Here is a 21,580-nt window from a genome sequence, read left to right on the forward strand (position 1 = left end):
AATAATTATACGTACTTATAATACTCTCGTTACTATAATAACTACTACTACTATACTTACTNTATAATTATTATAGTATTATTATATATATATATATATATATATATATATATATATATATAATACAGGAAGAGACATTTATAACGAGGAAACATACGGTGCAAGACACTAAATTACATCAGCAAGCTTATGAAAAGTCTCTGGCGGCGGTTTCCGTGGTTTTTGGTACGCGGATCAGAGAAACCATATGTCTGCTAAATTAAGCCTGATTTACAGCTTTTACTTCGTGAAAATTCTCTCTTCCTATCCGTCCTCGGTTTATAACCGCAACTTCGCTCGGCTATTCTGTGATTTATAAGAAAAGCCGTCTGTGTCCCTGAAATGCGTTGAAACGCTTTCTACAGTGTTATAAACAGAAGGGTACAATTGTTATCGATACTTTGTGAAAGGTAATATATTTAAGGAGAAGTCGAGAATAGCTAACCGAATACTTTGCTACAATGTTGAAAATGTATCAGCCTAAGAATTGCCCTGTTAATTAATCCTTTATTTACTTATGTAATAGAAAATCTTACTGCAATTACAGTTAACATAAGAAAAAAAAGGGAGAGAGAAATACAAGATTTGCGTTTTTCTCCTCTTTTTAAAAAGTTGAGTTTCTTCAAAAATATAATTAAAATATATAAAATATTATTTTGAAAATCTTTCTATCAATTCCTGTTTTTTATTGTTCTCTTAATTTTCAAATAATAATTTAGCAATTTTCCTGTCGGTTACAAATAGAAACCCCGTTTTCAACTTTATAATTTCGACATTGTTTTAACATCTACGATAAAAGAAAATCTCAGTTGCGAATGCCAAAAAATCGGAAGAAAACCGCAATCAAAAGGAGATTCGCACATTCTGGCACAGGCGAAACACCTGTCACGCGATACACACGTCCATAGTCCGGGTCGCAATTTTTACGCTCGGCAAAACAGGTAATCGCAAATCAAGTCGTTCCACGTCAAATGGTTCACGTGTATGTTTGCGCGCACATATGCGCAACACGACGGAAAAGACAATATCATTGACGTGTCATAAAAGTCGAAGAGAAAGAGAAACGATAACAGTATGCTTCGGTGTTACTCATCATGTTAAGGGCACGACGTTTTATCGACATCAATATTGCGTGCCAAGCACGGGGCGTACGATGACACGCGCATATGCGTGCTATCTCAGCCCGACACGGTTTCAAATCATCACCACGCGCAAGCGCGAATGAGATTCTCTTGAAACTTTACAGGTTTGTTCGCGTCGCATGCTCTAACATACTTTAAAATGCTCCTACCATAGCATTTACTCTAACGCACTCGTTGAAGTGAGTAGGAGCTATAGAGCAAGAGCACATTGGAACATGCAACGCGAACAAAGCTTACATCTTGAAGAACTTTACCTCGAGAATCCTCAGGAAGAATATCGAGTGCATTGTGTCAAGATTAAAAGCCTTGAAACATAATAGAAAATATTTGCAGATTGGAAAACATCTGTTGAAACGCTGTTGAATCGACAAAGTCTTTAGGAAGAGCGGAATATCATTAATAAATTAAAGGTAGACTCTCTGTGTATGAATCATTATAGGGTATCAATTGTAAGAAGAAATGGAAGCCATTGTAGCATTCCTCGGGGAACAATAAAATTTTTTAATCTAATGCAATCTGTATGAAAATTATACTATTTAACCTGTAACAGAAACATATTTTTTGTAACGTTAAAGAAAAAAATGTAGAAATTAAAAAGTATAGAAATCGTTCCTTTTTTGCAAAAGCATATTTAAAAAACAAAAAAAATGGTCAAAAAAGAGCAAATAATAAATGCAATATAAATAATAATTTTGAATAATTCATTATATAATTTATTATATATTGTACTTGATTAACGTATGGAAAAACGTTTTCGATCTTTACTTGGTCTTTATCAGTTCTTGCAAGTGTAACAAATTGAAGTTTAAAATCTTGACACAAATAATATTCCAATATATTAATCACACACGAAATTAATAAAGCTTTTTATTAGGGTTTTAGAAGAATTTAAAATTCTCAACTATTAAAGCATTATATTAATAACTCGCAAACTTCTTTGGAAAAAAAAAAAAAAAAACCTCAAAGTTTTCAACTAAAAATTACAACTTAACATAATATAATATGCTAATTAGTCTACATAAATAGAACAAAACTATGAAAAATAAAATTGTAAAACATAAAAAAAAATTATTCTAAATAACTACACTATTTAAAAAAGAGGAAAATGTTCCAAAATCAATATATTCCAGTAACGGATTAATAATAAAATCCAATCCTTAAATGATGATAAAATAATGACGGCTGGAAAGTTAATTAAACATTTGTTACTTGATGTTCGCGCGAATATTAAGTAAATACAATTTGAAACACTTACATTTCGTGCAAAATGACTGGATAAAGAAAGAAAAATACGACAGTTGGCAACGCGTGGTCCTTGCTCAACCTAGTCCAACCCGATCTAAAGTATTCTATAGAGTTCGATGTCTTTTCACATAGGAGACGAAAGTGCGCGGGATAGCAACCGCGGAGGAAAAGATGCTTCCGAAGAGCAGCTGCCGTATTGGTAGCCATATTGTGAAAGCGTAACAGTTGTCCAAAAGACATGCCTGTTCTGCTCTGCTCTGCTTTGCGCTGCCCTGACCCTACCTTGTCCTAATTGGCCATTGTCGATCATCTTGCACGGCGATGTTGCATTCATGCCGAGAAAACTCGACGATTGTGAACAATTTCTGCGCGGGAGCTGGACACGCGAATCTTACGGAAGCTAAGTCAGGTCAAAAGGACTGCAGGAAAATGCATCACTCTACCGCCGTGACATTCATTGATGATATTAGTCACAGTATGGTACGCGATAAACCGTTAATCATAATTAATCACAGCGAATATATGAAGTAATTTCAATTATCGTGACATGTTTACATGGGAAAAGAATTTTTCACTTGATTAATGACAACTGTGTAGAGACATGTAGGTTCATGAAGACTCCAGGATTCAGACCGCGTTGCGTCGTAATATGTGTAACCGCAAATCGCTGTAATTGTGAACGTAGCTTTATATACCGTCCACGATTCTGCGAAAAACTCCGACAAAGTAACAGGTGGACCTATAGCGAATTCCGGCGAGAACCGGGACTCTTTCCTTTGCGCATCGAATTCACGTACGTTTCGAGAAATGTGATCGAACATAAAGTAACATTCTACGTATTCAACTACATTTATAATTACGGTTGCAATATATTTCATTCATATCCAAATTAAATATTTGTTGAATATATATATATAAATGAGAAGTTATAATTTCGTAATAATTTCACAATAATTTTAATTCTAATAAAAAAAATAAACTATAAATAAAGAAATTGTTGTATAAACTGGAAATAAAAAAATTTAATTCCACAAATTAAAAGAAATAATAATTTAAAATTATAGTTTAAATAAAGCAAAAAGAGGAAATTTAGTTTCCCCTTTTTGGTATCTCTTTAGATATTGTATGTTTAAATTTCTTGTTTTTTTTTATCGCGGAGAATAATTAGGTATCAAACCTTATTAATAAGCAATGTTAATAAAAATTTCGCTATTTGTACATCCTAGATATTTTCTCCTCCGCATACGCGCATCGATCCTATAGATATTATATATATTACGTACGAAGAACGTGATCGAAGAGATTTTACAAATGACTTACACTGACCAATGATTACAGCTAAGACACGTTTACATTTTACCGATGTTTGCTATCAATTGATTGCTTGAATAAGATAATATCCAAAGCTCTCAGCAATGGATGAAATCGAGACAATTTGATTTATTTATCAGTTCATTTCTACGATTGACTTTATCTGATGGCATACATAAATAAAAATAAATAAAAATTTTAAGAGAAAAAGAGAAAGAGAGAGCGAAATATAAATCATAAAAATTATTCTATCAAAGTAGATTGATAATCAATTAATCAAGATTGATTAAAATATTGATAATTAAAGATATAAATTTAGAAAATATTTCGAGATAAAATTTTGATTTTTATAATTTAATGTTATATAATTTTTTTCACGCTGTATCATTTTTTTTCAAATTTTTTAGAAACATAAAATAATTTCGAGAAATATTCGAATCAATCGATACAAAAATTTAATTCAAACGATCTATTTTTTAGTGTATCTGAAATGTCCAGGATACCCTTATAAATTTTACGAAATCGTTTTTTACACAAGATACATACAATGAAACGAGAATGCTTTAAATACTACAATTCTCAAACGTCATCAATGTATTAACATAAGTATTAACATAAGTTCGCACGTGTTCATGAATGGTAAAACTGAAGTTACCTGCAACATCATTGCACGTGTCAGCTATCTAATTAATTATTCAATTACAAGAACAATAGCGCGTGGCATTAGCCGGTTCACAGCCTCTGCTTATATATATCAAGGCCATTTTTCCAATCCGGTCTATTCCAAGACAATTCAACACGGGAATATCACTGAAAGTGGAACGGAATTTTATTTAACGTTCCTCTGAACATTTCATTCGAATAACGTTGAACAAACTACAAATGCCGTATTAAAGATTCAAGTAGAAAGTGCTTACTAATTAGTAAGGGAAAACTTAAATATTAGCCATCGATGAGGCACCGTAAACGTAAGATTGATTCAGCTTAGCTTTTCGGCACTGTCTCTCATGAATTTTTAAGCAATTCATTTTTATAGCTTTGCTCAAACAGAATTTTATAATATTGCGGCATACACGGATTGCAGCATCTGTGTGTCTCTCTCTCTGTAAAATTTCGTAATGTTCAAAAAGTTAGTTTTGAAAATTCATTATATTCGCTTTAGTTCAAAGAGAGAATTAGTTCTGAAAATTTATTATATTCGCAATTAAAATTTAATGGAGTTTTACGCAAAAAAGTACAATTAATTAGTAATAACTTTAGTGAACCGATAGATACACAACAAGATTTTACTAAAAGATGCAAAATTTGCTCGATTTGCAGATCTGAAAATAATTTTGTTATTGAATTTTGTTATACAAAACAATTATGTTGAATACAAAAATGATGAACAATGCTGCCAAGCATTTTAATATTCTTGCAACTAGTTTGAGTTTTCAGCAAAAATATTTTCAGATGTGTATTCAGCAAAATTTAAGATCTTTCAGCAAAATCATTCCGTGTACACTGAAAGAAAAGATTGGCTGCTGCAGCAAATTAAAAATGCTATGCCATATTCAGCCAATTGTTTCTTTCAGTATAACATTTGTAAAATCTTTTGCTTATTCCCGAACAATTTTTGCTTTGATAACATATGCAATAATTAATTCATTGCAATAACTGATTCAATTACATTATATCGTCGCAGTGAGATATAACAAGATTATATCTATATACACTATGTAAAGCATGGAAGCTTAGAGCCGCATAAATTTTATGTAAAAAATTAGGATATTATAAAACCACAATTATGTTATTTTTTACATATTTTAGGATACTTGTATACTAACACCAATTGCAACAGCTTCATGAATTATTTTTAATATTAATTATATGCGTGCGTGCGTGCGTGCGTGCGTGCGTGCGTACGTGTGTGCGTACGTGTGTGCGTACGTGTGTGCGTAGTGTGTGTGTGTGTGTGTGTGTGTGTGTGTGTGTGTGTGTGTGTGTGTGTGTGTGTGTGTGTGTGTGTGTGTGTGTGTGTGTGTGTGTGTGTGTGTGTGTGTGTGTGTGTGTGTGTGTGTGTGTGTGTGTGTGTGTGTGTGTGTGTGTGTGTGTGTGTGTGTGTGTGTGTTAAAAATGTATTATCTTCATTTCATAGAACATTGATATAGTTATCTCTATTTCGTAGAACATCAACATAATAAGAAATTTCGAAAGTTCACTTTGGTATATTGAAAATAATTTATAATTTTTGCAACTGATATTACTACAAATATCCTATAATATATAAAAGAATAACAATTGTTATTTTATAACAATTTTTTACATGACATTTGATAAAATCCGAATGTCGGAATTTCTATGAGTAGCATGCATATGTTTATGTGTTTTTAGATATATATTAACACACGGCGTATATAAGTATATGTTGGTAAGTATAGGTTGTTGTAAGTATAGGTATATGTATTACAATAAGCAAAATAATGTACAGCAGACGATATGAACTGTATCTTAATTCTATCACCGAAAATAGGTCATAACTTCATCAGTCGCAATGAGGAAGCAGAATTTCATAAGTTCGGAACGTTTTCAAGACGACGTTTACGATCGCCTTGAGACTTATTTGCACGACAACCGAGTGAAAAATGCTAATGAATTCAACGAATTAAATTAGCAATTATTACATGCCAGAGATACCGACCACTTGATTAATACCGGTTTCTTTTGATATAAAATATAATGCGACAAGTGGCATTACGATTGACAGACATTAAATAACACAAAGTTGATCGCATGATGCATTTCAATAAAACAATAACCGTAATTAATCATTCGAAATCACAAATACGAGAGAAATTGCATTTATACACGCTAGGCTAAATAATGTTTATCGTTTAAAAATGCAATTAGTAATCAATTTTAGTTTTAGATATATTATATATATTAATTCCGTTTTAAATATTTATTAGTTTTAAACACAAGGTTAAATACCATTCTTTTAAAAGATTAATAAAAATTTCAAATTATATATCTATATGTTTGCAGAATTCTACGTAAAACGACTTTTCGCATTAGACTTGTCGCGTGGTTATAATTAATTTAATATATATGTAATATTATTAAGGATATATCTGAGATATATTCTTAATATATAAGATTATTATATATTTAGGATATATTAAGGATATATCATTTTTATAAAAATAATAACGTTAATGTTTATACTTTAAACAAATTATATAAGTTTGAAAGAATACATAGTTGAAAGTTATTTGATAAATCATCAATGACTTAATTCACAGTTTTTAATAGACATTATGTTTAATTACTTTAATTATAAATATGTTATTAATCATCAATATTAAAATAACCTTTTGAAAACTAAAAGCCTTATCAACATCTTTAATTTTGATTGCAATAAAAGCAATTAATAATAATAATATTAATAATACTCTATTCTCCAGTAGATCATATTATATATCGTAATTATAATATAACAAAATACATAAAAATAATCCTTTTTGCAAATTATATTACAAATTTTTCAAAATTTTGACATGATGGAATAATTTGGAAAAACGCATTCACATTCCTATTTAACTATTCCTATTAAACAAAAAACTATAAAAAGTGACTAGTCTTATTCGAAAAAAATCATTTTTTGTCAAACAGTATTATGTAGGACGCTCAAATCAATTGCTAGAATAACAAAACTGTTTGCAGCATTGCTCGTCATGATCGAGTTTCCTACATAATTATTTTGATGACTCAACAAAATATATTATTTTCAGTATCTACCTAAAGATGCTTCAACAAAATCTTCTTTCCGTGTATTCGTTTAAATAAAAGCAATCAACATTAATCCAATAATCATAAATTTGCATCCTTACCTTATAACTTTCCGTCTGTTATTGGGATGCAATTTGAACGCCATCTCCGGATCGATCTTCATCAGTTTTTGGTGTAGCTCTTCGTTGCTGCCATCGTATACTCTCGCGTCGAATTTCAACTTCTTCGGCGCCGTCTCATCATCATCGTCATCGCTGTCATTCAGTCGGTCTTGTACATTGTATCGATCGTCCGATCTATTTTCGATCGACGTGCTTGAATTGGTCGCGCTTGAATTGACTTGCATCGATGGTTCTTTCGGATCAGTTATAAGAATCTCCCATAGTAGTGATTCTATGTAATAGTTCGTACCACCGACGACGATCGGTAGTTTCCTCCTGGCTAGCAGGTTGTCTATCTGTATATCGATAGAAAAGGAAACAGTTGGAGTAGAGTGTAGATAAAAGTAGGACCGAGCGATCTGCGCGGGAGACCGTGGCTAATGATCGTATCAAGGTCTTCGCGAGGATCAGGGGCGTTCCAATTGGCTTCGTTCAAGATCTTTATTTTACGAAGTCGATTTCGCGAACCGAGCTGTGAACTCGTCGCTTATAATTTCACCGAGAGAGTCGGTGTAATTATAAATCTTAACACATAACAATAAGTCGTTTCGTACTGAGAAAGAGAAACGAAAGAAAAAAGATATCTTCATCACTTCCGACATCTGTTATTCATTAAGCATTCTTTGTACGTTTTTTCGTTAATACGTTCTGAGAAGAATGACTTGCTTACCTAATTATTTTATCTACATGATAGCGGTTCTTCGATTTCTTTTAACATTCTCTTAATTTTCAGAGATATTATAATTAACTTATTATAAATCAATTCCTTGCTTAGATCCAAGACGCAATACAAAAATAAATTATTAAGTATCGCATTATTCATGCATGTAACTTGTAATCATTATTATCGCAAATTATGAAGTTTTCTGCTAGTTTGTAAGAAAATAATAATTGAACGCTCTTCATTGAACATCATCCTTATTGCCACGTAATTATAGCTGTCGCGTTAAATCGTCAGGCATCCGTTAATGCGGAAAAAGAGAACGAGATGTGATGATTACGATCGGCAGGGCCATGTTCCTGAAGTCGATTACGGAGAAGTTGGTCAGCGGGTCCACGATGTCCAGCATGTGATGCGGCGCCGCCTTTCTTTCCACTGGAGTTACCTTCGCGGTAACGATGTCCAGGCCTTTGTATACCTGCGGGCCAAGAGAGAATCATCGTAATTAAAAGTGAAATAACGAGGGACCGACGAGACACAGTCAGTGAAAGAAATAAGTAACGGTTGATAAATAATGAATGAATAGAAATAATGCGATATCGAATGATTCCGTTAATTGCATCGCTTGTGTGATTTTGCGACTAAGAATAAATGCAACGAATAATGTAAACGGCAGCAAAATCGTGCTTGACTCAAAATAAAAGTTGAAAAAAGATATCGAGTCAACCATCTACGAAAAATTATTGCCATCGATGTAACGAAAATTAACAAATTTACGTAATTTCTTATCAGCGCAATTTATAATCTTATCGAATTTTACTTGAATATCTCATGTCATAAAAACATCGCCCGGGAATTCTTAAAGAATTGCCAAGAATTTTGTCAAAATTACTTTTCTGTAAGTATAATCACGTATTTATAGCTCTTTTTCAATGTGTATTAAATTATTCAAACTTTTGTACATATATAATGAATGATAATATTGAACGCAGTTATTTAAAAGCTATTATTAGCAATAAAGACATAAACAGATTTTTTTCACATAAAACACCTGTTACATCATTTCAGTGAACTAATATATTAAGATGCACAGTATATTATAAAGATAATAAAATTATATCAGAAATTATCTCAATAATCCGAATTTAAAAACCACTGTTAATATTTCTTCATTCCTTTTTCAAATTTGCATTTACAAGATGACTCAGGCAGTGCTGTTAAATAAAGAGCAGATACATGTAAGTTCGAGGTCATCGGGAATGAATGAGAATGATGGTCCCACATAAAGGAAAACATTATATAGTGGCTTTCTGGCAATACTGTGAGAGAAATACAAAGCGTATAAAAACTATGTTTTTAACGAGGTCTGCTTGAAATAACGATTATAAACACGATTTGGTGGCATGCAAAAATAGAAGATCTAAATACAATAAATCCTTGGATACTCCGATAACGATAATGATTTTTTTTATAATGTTTGCGGCAACTCTAGTATTATACGCAATAAATTATTCTCATATTACGCAGTACGTTTTTTTAAAAGAGGATTCCTAAAAACGATTTAAAAGCAACTTTCAAATGCAAAATTTGGCATTCTATCCATTTTTTTTTTTCATAACGAGGTATGTATTCCTAAATATAATTTTTGACATAATAAATTCCGTAAGTATAATTTGAAACTTGTTTTTTGTTATCTAATTATTTAATGTAATACCTTTCTCTTTGTCCAATATGATTCTTAAGATTTCCTTTTTCTGCTCGTCAATGATTTTGAATTAACACACTATGTTTTAGGTAGTTCCTTAAAATGATATATTTCAGTACCTTTCCATTTATATAACTGCATCGAAAATTTTATAACGAATTTATTATATCAAACAGATGATATTTCCTTCTTGAACGTGCTAAATAAAATTTATATCGCGTCACGCAGTTGAAACACACTTGAACCGTGTAACCAACAAAGATTGAGACAAGTGTCTAACCTTCGTTCCACTTCGCTCGCCAGCATGAATGAGCTCCGATCAGAAACCTCGTACATCGTTTCTATAGTGATGAAACGTCGAAGAGAAGTATAGCGAAGTATCAGCAATGTCCTCAGCGATGGTGACCGACTACCGACTGAACAGCTGCGACTCGAATCCATTAATCCATTCCTACTAATAAAGATTAACTTTAATCTCGCTTTAATTTACTCTTCATCCTTTTTTCATTCTTAGAATTGAAGAAAAATAAAACGTAAATTAAAATCAAGATTAAAGTTAATCTCCATTAAGATAGAAACGGATATAAGTCTCATTAAAAGTGTCAAACATAAAATTAGAAGATTTTAGAGATACTAGTATGTACCATCTATTATTATCAATTAACGAGTCAACGATTCAATCATGCATAATTAAAATAATAATCCACAGGACTCAATAATAATTGCGCTTTGCTTTATGTAAATAAAGGCAAAAATAAAAATAATAGAAAAAATAGAGAAAATAGAAAAAATAAAATTTAAAAAAAATGAAAAAATAAAAGTAAATAAAATTATAGAATGGAAGAAAAAAATAGAAATATATCTCCGATGTTCTAATATTTATGATTAGGTTATGATTATCTTTATTAATAAAATTGCAGAGAAATCTTTGTAACATAACATTTTTGACATAACAAAAACAAAAGTAAATTAATAATATTCCAAAGGCATCCACATCGGTTTCACCATTTGTCAATATAATTAATAATCAGTTAATAAGATTTCTTTTACCGACATTCTCCCATTTTTCTGCAAAAATGTACTCGTGCTTTGGCACTGATATATATCCGCTTTCTATAATTCAAGAAGAATCCAGTATAAAATACGTGCTTAGAGGCTCAATAGTGCCTTCAATCACTTTTCTACTTCGTTAATCGGTTTAGCAAACGAAGTTCTACCAATACTTCGTGATTCGCTTACACAATAGAGAAGATATAGAAGTAAAGCGAAGGAACAGCGGTAGAATTCGTGTAACGTTCGAAATAGAAACGAAGTCAGACACGTGTTAACAAGTATATCTCGTAACCAAGCCTGGCAACCAAGATTCCATTGGATCCTTTAACTATTTAACGCGCTAAACGGTGTTTTTTTCCATCCATTGAAACTATTGACTGGATCAATTATATCGGCTCTTAGCGTTTAGAAATCTGTACAATTATCGTCCAATTCCATCAGTCGTTTGGCGATTTAAGAAAGATAGCTTTATATGCGTATCAATATTATCTTGTCAATGACGCAAGTTATTTGAAATTTAAAGCCGCAAGTGGCAATCTTATTAAAGCATTTAAATCACTCAAACACCAATGACTATCATTATCACGAGCGTAAGAAGATTCACAACTTTTATGATTAAATTAATGTGTTACTTGCCGTGTAGAATATCAATTAATTTAAAATATTAATTAAATTTCTTAAAGACACAAAATTAAAAAACATCGACATCGATAGACTTGTCAAGAATAGTAACCTGGTAATCCGTTAGATGTATGATGAATCCGATGGAACAGGTTTCCAAGGTTTCTAATATACGTCCAATATCTTGAATGACCACGTTCACAACTTTCATTAGCCTTCATTCATCAGGCATTTATCGGACGAATTGTTTTATGTCCAGTCCGTCCGAAGAAATTCAAAGCAATTTATCAAAAAACGATCAAAAAATCATTCGAGCCGAACACCTTCGATTGATGAACTATTTGCATAAACAATAAATTTATTTATCGATTAATTTATCGATAAAAATGAATTCAAACAAACTGTTCTGATTTTTATTTAACAAATTTTTAAAAAAGAGATAATCGTAATTTATATAAATATAAGAGGAAATAAAATCATGATATGCATAAGACATAAATATAATTCTAATTAATTACAGTAGATTTTTTTAAGATTATCCTTTCCTATTTTAAAAATTTCTATTAATCTAATAATATTCCATTAATTCAAGATAATAATTTTTGATTTCTCAAATAAAGATATCGAAATAGTTCGTTCACGCACGAAAAATGTCGCTTGCCGAGTGGTATTCATTGTGTAATCAAGAATATATCGCAAGCAAAAATGTTAATCGCTTCACTCCACATTTCGTCGCACTATAATTTGCACACCGTTTCAAAAATGATTTCAAACAAATCTATTCGCGCAATCTGCACACGAATTAGTCGTCCATCGTTTTTGTCGAACTTTCAATTTAACAGGTTCGAGAGTGACATTCTCCTGCATAAGTTATGTTGAAAGATCTTAAGTGATTAGCAAAAAGAAGAAAGTATCAAATTATGACACAAGGACAAGATTAGCAAAGATTGGCAAAGTTCAATGGCAGAATCCGGACGATAACCATTTCCCATTTATCAAAGTTAGCGGTCGTTAAGTAAGATCTCTTTCATGTTTCGTTCATTTTAGATTCTAAAATAATATATTCCTAAATCATACTTTAAAGATGTAAAAAATTTGAGATTTAATGACATAGATTGCGGAGAGCGCTATTGTATTATCCTTGTTTTATCTTTGTTTTACGTCTACTGAACAATAAAGATAGAATGATACAGTAGCATTAATAGTGAGCTACAACAACGCAGGAACAATTAAATTAGATTTTCTCATAAAGAATTTTTTCTATGATATCATCTTTGTTTTTTAACAATTTGAAAATGTATACAGACGAAAGATGACATGATAAAAAATTACACGAAATGCAAAAGATTATAAGATCTGTCCTTTTCAGTTAATAGTTAATTCTTCCTCTTTCTTGGAAAAAAAAAAAGAAAAAAAGGGAGAGATGAATGATATAAGAAGTTCAGCTAATGAGATCAGATCGATTTCTGATGAAAAATCGGCGCTTCAAATACTGAAGTTTGCTAGGATTGATCAAACAGTCACATCTAATTTCGTATAAGTCTGACGTATTACATAATTAAGAAGACTGTCGAAGTGATAGCTAGGATTAATCGATGGCTTAAGTAAAGTAGGCGTCGAAATCTGAAGGAGCGAGACACCATTTGTCTCTCTCGTCTTGTTCATCACCTCGTAAAGTCGTAATCAGCTTGTCAGCAAGTAAGTGGCATTCCACGACGTGGCGTTGGCGGAAGTCACAGCCGTTTTAGACGGATCTAATTCGAGACTTCAGAAATAGACGAGAGAAGGAGCGAAGAGGAATCCGAAGGGGGCGGTGTGCAAACGTTTCTAGACTCAAGGTCGCGAAGCTAAGGAACCTAGAGAAGAGGAAGTCACATCGTGTCGATCAATTGGAATAAACAGAGCGTTTTTAACAATGCTTCGATACGAGAAGAAATTTGTGGATTGGATATATCTTTTTACGTCGTAATTTGTCGATAATGCTGAAAGAACCTTTCGCTCGCCCTCCAACAGCAATTATCGAAGTTGCTAACAAATCATAAGGCAATTATGCGAGATTTACTGATCGATGCGTAAGTTATTCGAACTTCAAGACTTCCAGAAAAGTCTTAAGTCATAGCAATCGCACTCTATATTCCGACGAAAAATCGAAGTTGTGAAAAAATAAGCTGAGTTTTTTATGATCGCCTGATTAAAAGATGTCACAATAAAATGCACTTTTACATATGTTACTATATATGTTATTATAATATTGAATTCATAATGTTAAATTATATTCAATTTAAATGATTTTTCATCAGTTCAAATATACTTCACTATTTCTACTCAATACATCGTAAAGGAGAATGTGTAAAGCAAGATGTGTTGTATTCTCAGATTTATATTAGACAATTTTTTTTGTATTGTATGATCATTATAGAAATATTAAAAATAATCATTCTATGAGAAAAAACTCAATCCATAAAACTCTAATTTAATATTAAAGCTTTAATAGGGGATTCATATAATATTTCCTGAAATTTATGTACATTGTTAATAAGAGAAAAGAAAATGGGATTCTATTGTTTTGCAAGTTACTATTATTTAGCAAATGAATTCTAAATCAGTTTGTACTTGACTTTCGTACTGAGGAAGATTCAAATCTTGAGTCAAAATGTTTGTAGTTAACTTCGTTGGTAAGTGTATTTCAGCATTGTTTGAAAGCTCAGACATTTTACTTATATATTATATTGATCTATTCTTGGAGCCACAAAAGTAGTTTTGTTTTTATTGAATTCTAAATTGCTTTTCAGTTTTTATTAAACACACAAGCATTATTCTTCAACAAATAGAAAACTTAATTTTGGAAAATAGTAAAACTTAAGTTTGGAAAGATATTTCTTCAAGCAGCTTTCTTTATAAAAAAAAAAAATAAAAAAAAGACACCCACATTATGATCTGCCGAATTTTAACGCGATTGAAAAATTCTAGGCACAAACTAAATCGAGAAGGAGGTTATCAAGTGGATTTTTCCATGCTGAATATTTAATCAGTAGAAAGGGCAGGTAGGTCGCGTAGCGGCACATTACCTGTTGTCATGACATCAGAATTGCTTAGACGAATCCATCCGAAATCGCATAAGCATGTGCGGCACGACGTGCTAACTTCCCAGGATGTCCGACCAATACTACGGACAATATTACGACATAGTGACTTCCTGAAGCAGGCACAAGGACAAACGAAAACTTCAATTTCTCCTCAGGCAACTTGTATTAGGTATGTCAATTGATATATGCTTCTTCTTAATATTCATCGATGATTATACGGATATCTGACTTCGTAACTTCGAGAGACGTTTTTTTGCAGCTTAATAACTTCAATAATATACTAAAGTATCATCTTCGATTTTTTGTACGCGATGGCAATACAATTTGCAATCGTTTTATAACGAACTCATTTAAATTATTAAATTATTAACAAGATAAAATTTTTTCTTATTATCATTTCTACTTCTTCGATTAATAGTACAAAAAAATTACCGCGTTTCTTGAAGTAAATAAAGACATTGGAAGATCTGCTTTTAATAATGAAAGTTTACGACAATTCGATGTATCGTCTGAAGTATACAGAGTGTCCCAAATTTAAATAGCTAAATCTCGGGAGCTTGTAGGAAATCGACAAACTAAGAAAAAAAGAATTTACATTTTGACACATATAGAAGTAAAAAAACAAAATATCGTTTAACTTAGGACCGATTATTTTATCTTTCGATAAATTTTACGCGTTAGATAAGTCTGATAATGTGAGTAATCTTAATTGCTTACCTATAAAATTTACCGAAAAATAGAACAAGAGGTCCTTAAGGGATTGAGTTATCTTGATTTTTAACAGTATAGATATAAAAAAACTTTGATATCTAAGATTGTTTTTAAAATACGAATAGAAGAAGTGTGATAATCTGCGTACAATTATTATAATATATAAATATGCGCGAGTGAGATGTTAACAGTTAAAGCATATAACATTAACGTTAAAGAATATTGATTATATAGTACAACAAAAAATTAGTATTAAAACAGCATTAATTTTTTTCATACGTTAAAATCAAATTGACAAAGTTATTGATTAAGCCACAAATATTATAAGATGAATGATTTAAATAAAGTATGATTTGAATAAAATTCGAGAAATATAGGCCACAAATGATTTATTCGCACGATTATCTGTAATTGTTCGAAAATAGCTCACGTGAAAGAAAGAAGGAGGACGAGTTCTTCTTCTTCTTCCTTCTACAGTGCAGAGAATCTTAAGCAGCGTTCATATGCAAATGACCGCGTGCACTTAAGAGACCCCAGGTTCGTTCGAGTCGTGTCGTAAAAAATCCTCGGAGATGCGGAATCTCTCTTTGTCGGCTCAGTTTTCATGACAGTTACTGCCCATTGGGCCGCTGACTTTGAGTCGAACTCAATAAAAATCAAAATTGAGTGAATGCCAACAATAATGAATCGTAAGTCCGTGACTATATGAGCACCCGTGACTCTAAGGCCCAATTGCATCAATGTCACTTTAACTTTAAGCGAGACTTAAAACTATCTGTCTTTTAAAGCCAAAAAGAGACAGAGATAGAAAGAGTTTTAAGCCTCACTTGAAATCAAAATAACGTTGATGCAATCGAATCTAAGAGAAATTAAGTAATACCAACGATTAGTAAACGCAGCGTACGCCCGTGCAATTATTCATATCGCGCAGAAATTTATCGTGAATAGTATATAATCTTTGGTTGAAATTCAATAGAAAAAGATGGAATTATATATAAAAACGTAAATAAATCAAATTCAAACTTATATATAATAATTGCTCAAGAATTGTAAAATAAGATAAGATGCACGGATAATCTGCACAATTCGAAAACCTCATAAAAATAATTTCTTTCTTATTATTTATATGTAAAAATAATCTATATGTATACATACATATGTATATATATATATATATATATATATATATATATATAATATATAAAAAATAATATTTTTCTTGAACATAAATTAAAAAAACTTTTATGAATACTTTAACATATTATTACAAAAAATATTCTTATTAAAGCAACCTTATGTCAAAGAAAAAACAATAAATATTTTGATGAAATATACGCAAAATAACCAATAATAAACAATTAAACTTTTTTAAATAAATTCTTTCATTAATTTGAGTTTCTTCCTTAACATAATAAAAATAATGTTTAAGTATAAACAATTTAAAAACTTATAAACATATATTTTAAATTAATACCACAAATTAATATAACAAAACTTTATTTTTAATTCGCCAAAGTAAAATGTTAATGTTTTAGTAAAATATCAATTAACTATAAACAATTAATTCAAGATATTTGACATTACAAACAAAAAACATTACAAACAAATGTTAAAAAAAAATGTTATGATAATTTGTTAATAAACTTCTGCTAAGAAACCATTGAACATAAGTTTAAAAAAATTTTTATGAAATTTTTACTTTAACGTATTATTACAAAAATATTCTTATTAAAGCAACCTTATATATCAAAGAAAAAAATAAAATAAAATAATAATTATATTTAATTATTCAGCCATAGCGATATCAGATATACGATTCGCATTGGGTTATGAAATAACCGTTGGGTTCTGAAGTATGAAAGTACGCAATTTGACAGTCTTAAGGATAAGTATCATTCAAGTAGATTAATCTGGAGGTACGACAACGAGAACGAGTTCGAACTTGTAGGAAGCAGATGCCGGACCTTGAAGTATTCCGCGAGGACCGTATCGCTTTGGGGTACCTGTACGAAAACTGGTCCGGTGGAGCGAAATGGCGCATACAAACGATCTCGTCTCCGCTCTCTCCCAAAGAGATGGACCCTCTCCTTCTTTTTCTCTCTTCTTCCGCCTCTCTTTCACTATCACTCTCTCTGTCTCTCCTTGCCGCGCTCTCATCTCTCGATCGGATCGTCCGTCTTCGTTCGACCGCCGTCACAAAATAGCGTCCCCCATGTGTTCCCGACTCAAGAGTTTCTCACGTCATCCTCTTATCAAGTTCAGAAACCGGTCCTCCCTCTTTCCCTCCCCGTTGTTCGCGATCACGCGCAAATCATCGACCGCGTAGGCGAAAAATGCCGATCTACTACCTCTGGTCTTTCTGCCCTCCTTGTCTTTAAACATTTATTAGGCTACATTTTTTTAACTCTCAACGGTAGAGATAATGGGGAGATAAATAATTTTTGGAATGTGTTCGGAAATCATGACCGTTCTTCATTCTTTACATAATTTTTCAGCTGAAATGTCTTAAAAGATACAAGATATAGCTGAAGCATTTTGCTTTCTTCTTGTATCTTTTTAAAATATTAAATTTTCTATAAAATATTAATTTTCCATTTAAATATTAAACTTAAAAAAAATCTTTTTAAAAGATACATTTCAGATTTAAGAAGATTCTTTTTAAGTTTAATATTTAAATGGAAAATTAATATTTAATAAACAATTTTAATATTATATATATGTGTGTGTGTGTGTGTGTGTGTGTATGTGTGTGTGTAGAGAAGACTGGAGACAGTTGTAACGGAGATTAGTTGTTACAACGCGTATCTATATCTTTTAAATGATGAGAGATAAAATGATTATATGAAGAACAAAAATAGTTGGTATCGAAGTCTGCGTTTGCCTCATGACATCAATCGCGCGTGCATATGTAAAAGAAGTTATATGTAGGGTGAAGTTATATATAGAGCACAGATAAGCCACGTAAGGATGTAAATGTAAATTTACGATGTTATACTTTTTTGCTTTAAACTTTCAAACAAAATGCTTTTTATCATGTTTTCATTTTATTAATTTTAAATAAAATACATTTTCTCAAGCTATGTGTTTTTTTTATATATTTAAGTAGTTTCAATCAAATATATTTATATGAATTTTTACATTAGTTTGAGGTTAAAAGTATCACATCGCCACACAAAGTATCATAAAAGGTACATTGTTATATCATTACATTTAACAGTATGTTAAGAAGAGCCCGCTCATCTTAAATTTTGATAAAAATACACGAATCGATGTGTTTTCGAGAAAAAAAATTTGACAGGAAAAAAGTGTCGCTCTTTTCATGAACTGAAATATTTTAAGTTGATGACTATTCAGGTTAGGAAATCTGTCACAGTCACAAAATACTGCGATGCAAGCACGCGCTGAGGTCACATTTTCATGCCCTATGGCCGCGAATGCGTTGTAAGTATTTCTTATTGTAATAATAGATATTATTCATTGCTTTACAAACACAAATTCACTACTTTAAAACAAATTCTTTGCTCTAAAATACAAATTTATCGCTTTTTAATAGTAAATTTACTGATTTAAAAATAAAAATAATATAAGAAAATAATTTTTGTTTTAAAACAGATAATTTATTTGTAAAGCACTGAATTTGTGCTTTTAAAGCACTGATTTTTTTTATAGCAGTGAATTTATGTTAGAATAAATAATTTGTTTTTAAAACATTAAATTTCTGTTTTAGAAATTCAACAGATAATTTGTTTTTGTTTAGAACATTCCAATTTAGAACATTACAACTTTCCCTAGCTCTGTTTCATTTGCCTCAAATCGGAACAAGATGTACTAATTCAAATTTTGTTTTTTTACTCATAAATAGCTTAAAATTACAAATAGTACCAGAAAGCTAAATAGTTGTTGCGTCATGTGCATTAAAAGAAATAAACATATGTCATAAATAAATATATTTTTAAAAGTTGTTACAATTGTTTCCTCTATATAGACAATAGAGGGTTTTAAGAAAAAGTAGAACATAAAATTTAGAGTAAAATTTAAGAAAAAAATAGAATATAAAATTAGATACATAAAAAGAATAGTTTTGCTGAAGTAATCTAAAGTTTTAGTTAAACACGGAAAATTTCATTCAATACAGATCTGAAAATAATTTTAAACTATCAAAATAATTATGTAAAATGCTCAAACTAATTGCTAAAATATCGAAATTTTTTCAGCATTGCTCAATGTTTGATTAAAATAAAATTATTTTCAGATCTGTATTGAATGAAATTTTTAAATATTTCAGCAAAATCGTTCTTTCCATATATTATAACTAAGAACAAAATTTTTATTTTTCATTCTTCGTAAAAGTAAGTCTTACACCAATCTGTGATAAGTAGATACTTTCAGTGTAACTATTATGATATACGCGGTTGACAGATAATTCTGAAAGCAACTCAATGAAAGATCGTACAATAGCAATAAACTGTCGGTCTTAGTTGGCACGACTTAAAAGCAAGCCACTTCCCTTGAGCCTCTTACTTATCTCTATCCAGAGTATGCAGGACGTGTTGTAGCCACGGGTGTGCAATAAATAGCGGTAAACTGTATTTAAGAGTGGCACTTTCATGAATCGAGATGGATTAAGAAGACAGAACACTCGAGATCGGCTCGAAATGTCATTGCTATACTACAACGCAAAAGCAAGCTTAGTAGAGTTAGAATTACGAGACGACACGTGAATAGCTATCGCACGAGTGCACATATCATCCAAGAAACCGCGGAACTGATCGCATTAATGCCCGACGTGTTGGATTCGCGCAAATTCCCAGACGTGACCGAGCCCGGTATTCACTACGTCTATACTTGGTATTTATGATAATTAGTAGGAATCCACGATGCTAATGGACTAACTCACACGTGTACATGTACTGTGCATCCAAGAAAGCATATGCAGTGTCTGAGCTTGTTCTTTTCTGCCTTTATTCGCACAACTACTTAACTATGGTCAGTTGTCACTCGTAATTATTCGTAATACGTAGAATAATCATTTTTATGTACTTATATCTCTCAAATACGCTATACTTTTTTGCATGTTTGTACAATCTCATTTTACGAATATCAAATTTAAATCTCATATATGTAAGCAGAAAAGTAAACGTTAATAATTAAACTTTACAAAAATTGGAGAATTTTGTTTTTCTTTTCAGATACAATTTAGCAATTTAGAAACAAATTAATACAACTTGGGAAAGAATTAATTCGGTCAATTCTTTTCTAAATATTAAATTGTATCTAAAAAAGAGTTAATCAAATCAATACACGCTTTTCATTTCACTTTGATAGAAAATCGATAGTTTTTAATTATTATACTAATCAATAAATAAAAAAAATTTTCTTACAATTGTTTTCTTAAATCAAATAAGATAGTTCTTAATTGTTTTTACTCATTGAACACAAAAATTTCGATAAAAATTCTGTGACATACCTATACAACAATTACATCCAATTTTTATTTTGACTTCCAACTTGTGACAATTAAAATATAAGTTATAATTAACTTTCTTCAAAGTTTTACAAGCGACCTACTTTGTGATTTCATAAAGAAATAACTATACAAATAATAAAATTTATTTATGTAATTATACAAAATCTACAAAAAGAAATCCGCTACATTTAGGTTTTCAAAATTTTTCTGATTATACAAAAATGATGTGCTGCGACATTTTGAATAATAGATATGAAAAACAGAGTCAACAGAGAATACACATATTTATCAATGTTATCGAAACAATATTATCATTATCCAAACATATCATACCAATGTTATTATTATCAAATCATACCATAATTAATGCCTGTTAATTATCGATTGCAATGACAAACAGCAGTATCACTTCTCGATGAAGTAATAATTAAGAAACGAATAAAAATAACGAGCATTTAATTTCCTTATTCCTCATGCTATCAAAACTAGATATGTTCTTTATAATAATTCTCTATAATAATTCTCTATTTCTCATCCGCCGCTCTCTCTCTCTCTCTCTCTCTCTCTCTCTCTCTCTCTCTCTCTCTCTCTCTCTCTCTCTCTCTCTCTC

General features: G+C 30.9%; 1 protein-coding gene across 1 annotated transcript in view; it reads right to left on the reverse strand.

Annotated features, from left to right (window-relative positions):
- Positions 1-21,580, reverse strand: part of LOC105627454 (tRNA dimethylallyltransferase, mitochondrial) — a 106,488-nt gene that overhangs the window by 71,199 nt on the left and 13,709 nt on the right. The window contains exons 2-3 of the mRNA XM_012208736.1: positions 8,668-8,805; positions 7,607-7,962 (exon numbers count right to left, since the gene is read on the reverse strand). Coding sequence (XP_012064126.1) covers positions 7,607-7,962; positions 8,668-8,805 — 494 coding nt within the window. The remainder of the gene's footprint in view (positions 1-7,606; positions 7,963-8,667; positions 8,806-21,580) is intronic.

Source organism: Atta cephalotes (assembly GCF_000143395.1).
Source record: "Atta cephalotes unplaced genomic scaffold scaffold00009, whole genome shotgun sequence".
NCBI lineage: Eukaryota > Metazoa > Arthropoda > Insecta > Hymenoptera > Formicidae > Atta > Atta cephalotes.